The following is a 10213-nucleotide window of genomic DNA, read 5'->3' on the forward strand; positions in this document are numbered from 1 at the left end:
AATAAAGGAAGGAATCACTGTAATACAGAGAAATGATATTGGGTCAAAAGATCAGGATAATGAAACAGTTTGGGTGGAGGTAAGGAATAATAAGGGGAAAAAAACACTAGTGGGCGTAGTCAATAGGCCTCCGAACAGTTGCAACTCTGTTGGACGGAGTATCAATCAGTAAATAGTTGAGGCTTGTAATAAGGGAACATCTATAATTATGGGGGATTTTAACTATCATATTAATTGGACAAATCAAATTGGGCAGGGCTGCCTTGAGGATGAGTTCATTGACTGTATTAGGGATGGGTTTCTTGAGCAGTATGTAACTGAACCGACCAGGGGGCAAGCAACCTTAGATCTGGTCCTGTGTAACGAGACAGGATTAATTAAAAATGTCCTAGTAAAGGATCCCCTTGGAATGAGTGACCATAACATGGTTGAATTCCATATTCAATTAGAGGGTGAGAAGGTTGGGTCTCAAACAAGCATGCTAAGCTTGAATAAAGGAGACTATGAAGGTATGAGAGCAGAATCGATTAGAGTGGATTGGGAAAATAGATTAAAGGGTAAGACGATACATGATCAGTGGTGTACATTGAAGGAGTTATTTTACAACTTCCAAAAAATATATATTCCACTGAGAGGAAAAGGGTGTAAAAGAAAAGACAGCCATCCGTGGCTAAGTAAAGAAATTAAGGATAGTATTCGACTAAAAACAAGGGCATATAAGGTAGCCAAATCTAGTGGGAGGATAGAGGATTGGGAAAACTTTAAAAGACAGCAAAAAGTAACAAAAAGATTGATTAAGAAAGGGAAGATAGATTATGAAAGTAAATTAGCAAAAAATATAAAAACAGATAGTAAGAGTTTTTATAGTTATATAAAAAGAAAAAGGGTGGCTAAAGTAAATGTTGGTCCCTTAGAGGATGAGACCGGGAAATTAATGGTGGGAAATATGGAGATGGCTAAAACACTGAATGAATATTTTGTATCAGTCTTTACAGTAGAAGACACTAAGAATATCCCAACGGACAAACAGGGGGCTATAGGGGGGGAGGAGCTAAACACGATCAAAATCACTACGGAAGTGGTACTCGGTAAAATAATGGGACTCAAGGCGGATAAATCACCTGGACCTGATGGCTTACATCCTCGGGTCTTGAGGGAAGTGGCGGCAGGGATTGTGGATGCATTGGTAATAATTTTCCAAAACTCCCTGGAATCAGCAAAGGTCCCGGCAGACTGGAAAACTGCTAATGTAACGCCCTTATTTAAAAAGGGCAGTAGACAGAAGGCTGGAATCTATAGACTAACATCTGTGGTAGGTAAAATATTGGAGTCCATTATTAAGGAGACAGTAACAGGACACTTGGATAATCATAATTTAATAGGACAAAGTCAGCATGGTTTTATGAAGGGAAGTCATGTTTGACAAATTTACTGGAGTTCTTTGAGGAAGTAATATATAGGGTGGATAAAGGGGAACCAGTGGACGTAGTGCATTTACACTTCCAAAAGGCATTTGACAAGGTGCCACACAAAAGATTATTGCTTAAGATAAAAAATCACGGGATTGGGGGTAATATTCTGGCATGGATAGAGGATTGGCTATCTAACAGAAAGCAGAGAGTTGGGATAAATGGTTCATTCTCGGACTGGCAATCAGTAACTAGTGGTGTTCCACAGGGGTCAGTGCTGGGTCTCCAACTCTTTACAATCTATATTAACGATTTGGAGGAGGGGACCGAGTGTAACATATCAAAGTTTGCAGATGATACTAAGATGGGAGGGAAAGTAGTGAGTGAGGAGGACATAAAAAACCTGCAAGGGGACATAGACATAAGTGGGCAGAGATTTGGCAGATGGAATACAATACTGGAAAGAGTGAGGTTATGCACTTTGGCAGGAAAAATCGTAGAGCAAGTTATTATCTTAATGGCAAGAAACTGGAAAGTACTGAAGTACAAAGGGATCTGGGGGTCCTGGTGCACGAAACTCAAAAGGTTAGTATGCAGGTGCAGCAAGTGATTAAGAAGGCCAATGGAATGTTGGCTTTCATTGCTAGGGGGATAGAATATAAAAATAGGGAGGTATTGCTTCAGTTGTACAAGGTATTGGTGAGACCGCACCTGGAATACTGCATACAGTTTTGGTGTCCATACTTAAGAAAGGACATACTTGCTCTCGAGTCAGTACAAAGAAGGTTCACTCGGTTAATCCCGGGGATGAGGGGATGGACATATGAGGAGAGGTTGAGTAGATTGGGACTCTACTCATTGGAGTTCAGAAGAATGAGAGGCGATCTTATTGAAACATATAAGATTGTAAAGGGGTTGGATCGGGTGGATGCGGGGAGGATGTTCCCGATGATGGGTGAAACTAGAACTAGGGGGCATAGTCTTAGAATAAGGGGCTGCTCTTTCAAAACTGAGATGAGGAGGAACTACTTCACTCAGAGGGCGGTAGGTCCATGGAATATGCTGCCCCAAAAAGCTGTAGAAGCTTCATCATTACATAAATTTAAAACAGAAATAGACAGTTTCCTAGAAGTCAAGGGAATAAAGGATTATGGGGAGCGGGCAGGAATTTGGACATGGGTCTAGGTTCGGATTGGTCATGGCCCTGTGGGTAGCGGAGCGGGCCCAGGGGCCATGTAGTCTGATCCTGCTCCTATTTCGTGTGTCTAATTCTGTAAGATTCAGGAGATGGTTCTGTGATAGTAGATTGGCGGTTAGGTTCAGATCAGCCATGATCTTATTGAATTGCGGAGCAGGCTCGAGGGGCCGATTGGCCTACTCCTGCTCCTATTTCTTATGTTCTTATGTTCTTATGTTAACGTCTCCGATGACCACAGCACCCACCACCTGGGCCCCAATGATGTGCACCGCTCGCTCCTCCAGGTCTGTAAGGGTGTGCAGGTCCGCCTCACCTCCTCCCGTTCATGGCTGCTCCCTCCTGTTGTGCGCAAACTTGGCCTCCAAGAAAAAGGAAAGCGTATGAGTGAGTGTGCAGCCATGTGTTTGGCAGAGGTGCCTACCATAGTTGAATAGCTATTAATGTATGCAAGGCGTGAGATGTGGATGTGACTTTTAGTAGGTGGGCATAGTTGTTGGGTGAGTGTTGGGGATGTGGCGGTTTATACACTGTGTGTACAGAGTGAGGTTGAGATGGTGGGATGTAGAGGTTTTTGAAGGATGTCCTCACCCTGACTACCCGAGTGAGGCCGTTGATTTTCTTCTGGCACTGGGTGAGAGTCCTGTGGATCACACTTCTGGCCGACACGTCCTGGGCGACCTCCATCCACATCCTTCTAAAGGCCTGTGGCAAAGACCTCCTGCCAGAGCACTGCCCGTCGGCGTTCCACGGGTGTGACCAGAGCCTCCAAAGCATGGTCGCTGAACTGGCTCTCTCTCCCTCTGGGCCTCTGATCATCCATGACTTCTTTGAGTGAAGGTTTGCAGCTCCTTGCAGGCCCAGTTCACAAGCAGCAATGATCAGAGTGAGGCTGTGCAGCATGATTAAACCTCCCCCCTGACGATTTTCTAATTGACAGCGCCGGAACTTGTTTAGCGCTCTGAAGGTAGCGCCCCGCACTCCGACGTTAGCGCCCTAAGAGAAGTGTGCAGCGCTCCACTTCCTTCTTGGGGCACTAAAACTCAATTTCGCGGTCGCCGCACTAATTAGTGCTGGCCGCTAAAGTTAGTGCCCCAAAATGGTCGATACTGAATTTTTCCCCCAAAGACTTGAGAGGAAAGCACCAGCCTGTCAATGAGGGTGCAAAGTAGATCAGGAGTGAAATAGCATAATTGTAGGCAAGAAGGGAAACAAAAGAGTAGAAAGGGACACAGTTCATTCTCAATTAAATGTTTAAATTGACGTTATATATGAAGACTTTCTTTTGGCTACAGCTGCACCCCTAGATGCAGTGTTTTCCACTTCCAGCCCCACTGAAATGGTCCAAAATCGGGCAGTAAAATGGACAAAAACCAAGGCCAGAATGTCTGGAGCACGGCCACATCATTTGCAGGAAATTACAGAAGATGATTATTCCAAAGTGCGCAGTTATTTCTTTATTACCGATATTGCGCCGTATTAAAGCACTTCCTAAATTATTAATAACATTTGGTTGGAGCCATTTAAGGAAGTTGTTTACAATCACGTAGCAAATAGATTGCTCAATGCTGCAGTTCCATCAAAGTGCCTGAAACTAAGAGTGATACTGAAACCAGCTTGTTTACCATAGACTTCGAGAACTACCGAGGAGAGACAGCAGCTTGCAAAGTCGCTGAGACGGTGCAATGGGGGAAAGCTACAAAGTGATTGTGGTGTGGATGAAAGGGGAAAAAATTACTGTTGATGTTTCACAGTCAGAGACAGAATTCAATGAGATGAATATCCTGAAGTTCAAGGAGAAATTGACTGAGAAGATTGTAGGATTTTCAGGTACGTGGGTAACAAGTGCCATATGACTAAGGAATGGCCTTCTGAAATTAATCTGATGAAAATCGGGTGGGCAATCCGCTCCGGCAGGTGATGGAAGTTGAAAATTGCCCCCCAGATGTTCTGTACACCTAATGGGAGAGTGGCTGTGTGTATCACAGCAGAACTGCATTATGCTGATATTGAAATCAATAGGGTTTAACCCTAACTTTGGAATTCAGCTTTCTGGAGGTGATGCTGGGTCTAAATGTATTTAATCCTAAAATCAGAAGAGTTATTAATGATGGTATTTAGGATGCGTTTGCGGTTCTGTTTAGGCTTGTTTTTTTCTCAGTTTCTCTCTTTTTTCTGTTTTAGCCAGCGCAGAGGATCTGCGCCTACTTTTTGCCAACAAGCTACTGGAAGATGAAAAGAAATTCTCTGATTGCCAGCTCAGGGATAAATCCACAATAATACATCTGCCTGGAGGAGGGGAACCTGTACCTGAACCTAAACCTAAACCTAAACCCCAATGTGCATTGTTCTAAATTTTACGGATAAAAGCAAACATTAAAGTAAATTTTGCACAATATGTTCCTGGGCAATAACTTTATTTTCCTACATCATTACTAATAAGTATTATAATTAAAAGATCATACAGTGACGTGGGACACTTACAGGGTTGCTTTACAATAGGACCATGTGGAATTATAATTAATGTCCTCAATAACTTGGTTGTGCAGGAGCAGGTGAAATGAATGGATATTGAGGTGGATAATTATGACTGTAATCATTAAAACACCTCGGTCTGGAGTTTCCGCTCGATTGCGGTGGTTTTTTCGGCTCAATTCCCCCAATATCAGCGCAAAAGTTTGCGGAATGTTAAGCGGAAATTGCATTAAGCGCAAATCGTATTTCCGCGATCTTTTGCGCTAGTTTTAAAAACATCGCGCTAGAAGCAGGCCCCGCCCACAAAACTGGCCACGCCCCCCCCGGGGTGAATTAATCACCATTGGGAGTTTCCGCTAATTGCGCTCATTTGCAGGCCTTCGAGGAGGCTCCAAAAATTAAGCTGGAACTTTTGGTTGCAAGGGCACTAATAGGTACATTTTGAAAGGTTTTGAATAATTTTTTTTTAACTTTATTAAGGAACCGACTACAGTACCCCAATCTAACTAGAAAATAGTTGAGTAGATTTATTTACAAGTCATTTTCAGTCATTTAAAACCGGATTACTCACATGTGGTGGATTGACACAGTGATTTAAAATGCTTATATTTTACGATAAACCCCATTTTTAGCTGTATTAATCAAACTTTACCAAGTTACCACTTAAGTATATCAAGGACTGGTTTTTAAAGCAAAATTCAAAAAAAAAGTTAAGTTTTAAAATGCTGCCCGACTGTGCTGATTCATGGCAGATCTTGTGTTCGGCGTTATGCAAATCCGTTTGAGTGGAAACTCAGGGTGCAAAAACAGTTGTTAAAACGGGTGCAATTTGCGATGCAATCATGGATTGCGCCCAAAGCATCAGCTTTACCCCAACAGGGATCTGTCAGGAAGTTCCTTCAGTTTCCACTCAGGCAGTAGCACAACATTGCTCTACGTTCCAGAGGCTGAATGTCAAATCTCCGATACCTCCTCCGACCTCCCCCTGGACTATGGCTCTACCACCGAACATCAAGCCATCCTTTCCCAGACCATCACTGACCTTATCTCCTCTGAAGATTTTCCCCCCTCGGCCTCCAATCTCATTGTCCCGAACACCACACAGCTCACTTCTACCTCCTTCTGAAGATCCACACGCAGGACTGCCCTGGCAGACCCATCATTTCAGCCTGTTCTTGCTCCACGGAACTTATTTCTTCCTATCCCGACTCTATTTTTTCTCACATTGTCCAATCTCTTCTGACTACATTCATGACTCTTCCAATGCCCTCCGCCACTTTAACAGTCACCAGTTTCCTGGCCCTGACCGTCTCCTTTTCACTATGGACGTCCACTGCCTCTACACCTCCATCCTTCACCAGGACGGCCTGTGGGCCCTCCACTTCTTCCTTGAACAGAGGCCCAACCAGTCTCCAACCTCCACCACACTCCTCCCCCTGGATGAATTGTTCTCACATTGAACAACTTCTCCTTTGACTCCTCTCACTTCCTCCAAATAAAAAGTGTTGCTATGGGAACCAGTATGGGTCCTAGCCGTGCCTGCCTTTTCGTGGGATAGGTGGAACATTCTTTGTTCCAGTCCTACTCAGATCCCCTCCCTCACCTCTTTTTCCGGTAAATTGATGACTGTATCAGTGCCGCTTCCTGCTCTCGCCCCGAACAGGAAAATGTCATCAACTTTGCTTCAGATTTCCACCCTTCCCTTGCCTTCACATGGACCATCTCTGGCTCTTCCATTCCTTTCCTTGACTTCTCTATCCAAATTTCTGGGTAAGGCTTTTGACCAATATCTACTATAAGCCCACTGACTGCCACAGCTACCTTGATTACTCTTCCTCCCACCCTGCTTCCTGTAAGGATTCTATTCCATTCTCCCACTTTCTCCGTCTCCATCGCAACTGTCCTGATGATGCCACCTTCTACACCAATAATTCCAAAATGTCTTCCTCTTTCCTCAACCTAGGATTCCCCACCACTGTGGTGGACAGGGCCCATTTCCAGCACTTCTGCCCTCACCCCTTACCCTCCCTCCCATAACCACAATAGGATTCCCCTTGTCCTCACCCTCCACCTCACCAGCCATCACATTGAACAGATTATCCTCCACCATTTCCGCCACCTCCAGCATGAAGCCACCACCAAACACATCTTCACCTCCCCTTTCAGCATTCTGAAGGGATTGTTCCCTCCGCAACACCCTGGTCCACTCTTCCATCACCCCCAACACCCCCTCCCCTTCCCACAGCACCTTTCCATACAAGCGCAAGAGATGCAAAATCTGCCCTTTCACCTCCTCTGCCCTGAGCCCCAAACCCTCCTTTCAGGTGAAACAGCGATTACTTGTACTTCTTTTAATTTAATATACTGTATTCGCTACTCACGATTTGGGGAGAAGAAATGCAGATTGGGTGCTCGCTTTGCTGAACACCTCCGTTCAGTCCACAAGCGTGACCCTGAGCTCCCGGTTGCTTGTCATTTTAATTTTATGCCCCACTCCCAATCTGAGCTATCTGTCCTCGGCCTCCTACACTGTATCAATGAAGGTCAACATAAGCTCGAGGAACAGCACCTCATCTTTCCATTAGGCACTTCAAAGCATTTTGGACTCAACATTGAGTTTCTATTTCAGATCATAACCTCTACTCCCATTTTTACGGTCAGCAGGTGCTGGTAATGATTCTGCTATTCATGGCCTCGCCCCTCCCTATCTCTGTAATCTCCTCCAGCCCCACAACCCCCACTCCCGCCCACCCCTGAGATATTTGCGCTCCTCTAATTCTGGCCTCCTGAGCATCCCTGATTTTAATCACTCAACCATTGGTGGCCGTGCCTTCAGCTGCCTAGGCCCTAAGCTCTGGAATTCCCTGCCTAAACCTCTCCATCTCTCTACCTCTCTTTCCTCCTTTACGACGCTCCTTAAAACCTACCTCTTTGACCAAGCTTTTGGTTATCTGCCTTAAACAACACCAACAAAAACAACTTGTATCTATATAGCGCCTTTAACGTAGTAAAACATCCCAAGGCGCTTCACAGGAATATTATAAGACAAAAAATTGACACCGAGCCGCATAAGGAGAAATTAGGGAGAAGGACCTTCCCGACCACTAGCACTCCTGCCCTTCCTCCCTCCGGCTCCGAGGTTCTCGACTTCTGATCCTCGCTTTCCAATCACCCTCCCCGCAACTCCAGGACCCCCGACCCTCGCGCTCTCCCACTCTCCCCCCCATCCCCCCATCCCCGACCGGACCCACATACCCGACGGCCACCGCGGTGCTAGCAACGCCCTGATTTCTTCCCAGTTCTCCCCATTCTTCGCTGCGCTGTAGCGCCACGCAGGCTCCATGACAATGGGGTCCGAGGCCCAATATCAGAGCCACTGCGACCCTCACCAGGAGCCCAAAATGTCGCTCCCAAATTTCTAGATCACTGCCTTTAAGAGAGGAGGTTGAGTAGAAAATGAGAGGAGCCAATAAATAAATCAGTGTGATTTAATTTGTTCCCTTGAGTGAAGTGAAGCTATTAATCAGCAATGAGAACAGTGTCATTTTGAAGTTAGACTCTAAGGGAATGTGAAAAACCCAGATCCTGTAAATCACCAGCACTTACTGTCGGGTTGCCAACTATGTTTGGAGGCATTCCTGGAGGTTTGATCACGTGACATTCTGACCACGTGAGGCCTGACCATGTGACGCCTGATCACGTGACGTCTACAAATGTAATTGCAATGACCTTGTAAAAGATTGGCTCCCCTGGAGTTGAGTATTTTTGCTCGTGGTTTTACGCCAGCAGCTGTTGTGCGACAAGTTCCAAGAACCCGTGAGCAGGCGAAGAGGGGAAACCGAGAAATTCCCCCCATTTCAGACACCTCCATTTCAGAGACTCCCCAGATACCGACACCTGTGAATCCTGACACGCCGATTGCTGAGACATCCACGATTGCCGACTCTCCAGTGTTGTGTTTTGAGTTTTGCTCCCAGTACCCGGGTGTTACCTGAAGTGGGTGCTGGGGGGCTCGGTTTTACTTTGACTTTCACTTTCAGTTTCATGTTCTGCTTGCAGACAATGTGCTGTAATGTCCACCCATTTACTTAATAAATAGTAAAAGGTACGTTCCGTCTCCTCTATTCATTACTGTTCGGTCAAGATGCAATACTGGCGACGAGGCGGCTGTTGAACTCTCTAGAAGGACGGAGATAGACATGCGAACCTACAGCCGTGATATTGGAAATTGCTATGAGCGGGCCACTCAGCTAGCAACATCAACGGCATTTTGATAGTTGGCTAGCTGCGACGTAGACGGCGGACAGAGTATTGTGCGGGCCAGGCAACTACCGTGAGTGTAGCTACCATAACTCTGGCCGGAGGAGAAAAATAATTTTTTTTAAAAGAAAAACGTCCGTGGATCTTAAAGGGAAAGTGCACATTAAAACTATGACGACCTTGGGATGTATTGAAGAGTTCTCTGGGGATAAGGACAGTTCATGGGAGGAATACGCAGAAAGACTGGGGTGTTTCTTGGAGGCCAATAATATTGACAAAGAAGAGAAGAAGCGCTCAGTGTTGCTAAGTTTATGCGGAGCTGCTACTTACTCCGTCCTGCGTTCATTGGTGGCTCCTCGTAAACCTAGTGAGGTGGATTATGCTGATTTGATTGAGAAGCTGCAGAAACATTTTAACTCAAAACCCTCAGAGATTGTGCAGCGTTTCCATTTTCACAATTGTAAACAACAACCTGGACAATCTATTTCAAGTTACATTGCTGAGTTGAGGAAACGCTCATTACATTGTAATTTTGGTGACCATTTAGACAATATGCTCCGTGACCGGATTGTGTGTGGCGTGCTGGACTCGGCATTGCAGAGACAGCTGTTAGCGGAGAAGGCCCTGACGTTCCGACTGGCCGAGGAGATGGCTTTAGCAGCAGAGGCTGCATCGATGAATACACGTATGCTCCATACAGAGGCAGCACCATCTCAGGCCGCCGAGGAGGTGCACAAGACCACACACGCAGCTGCTGCTGCGAGAGACATGGAGGCAACTAAAGAGACAGGAAGAAAATGTTTCCACTTTGGGGCTCTCCGTGGTTCCACTACATGCAAATTTGTGTCAGCGGTATGTCATTTCTGTAAGAAAA

At 45.5% G+C, this 10213-nt stretch overlaps 1 protein-coding gene across 1 annotated transcript; it reads left to right on the top strand.

Moving 5' to 3' along the window:
• Positions 1–4169: 4169 nt before the first annotated feature.
• LOC147115903 (uncharacterized) lies at positions 4170–4991 on the top strand. The gene is made up of 2 exons (XM_085990551.1): positions 4170–4434; positions 4789–4991. The coding sequence occupies exons 1-2, from the start codon at positions 4290–4292 to the stop codon at positions 4956–4958; spliced, it is 315 nt and encodes a 104-aa protein (XP_085846677.1). The 5' UTR covers positions 4170–4289; the 3' UTR covers positions 4959–4991.
• The last annotated feature ends 5222 nt before the right edge of the window (positions 4992–10213 follow it).

Source organism: Somniosus microcephalus, chromosome 6, assembly GCF_052327205.1.
Source record: "Somniosus microcephalus isolate GS21.2 chromosome 6, FLI_Smic_1.0, whole genome shotgun sequence".
In the NCBI taxonomy this organism is placed as follows: domain Eukaryota; kingdom Metazoa; phylum Chordata; class Chondrichthyes; order Squaliformes; family Somniosidae; genus Somniosus; species Somniosus microcephalus.

What these genes read in the sequence shown, in the direction of transcription:
- LOC147115903 (XM_085990551.1), top strand. Translation starts at nt 4,290, where the DNA reads ATGGGGGAAAGCTACAAAGTGATTGTGGTGTGGATGAAAGGGGAAAAA. An exon ending in GAAGATTGTAGGATTTTCAG is followed by an intron (nt 4,435 to 4,788) that starts GTACGTGGGTAA and finishes TTTCTGTTTTAG; the next exon opens with CCAGCGCAGAGGATCTGCGC.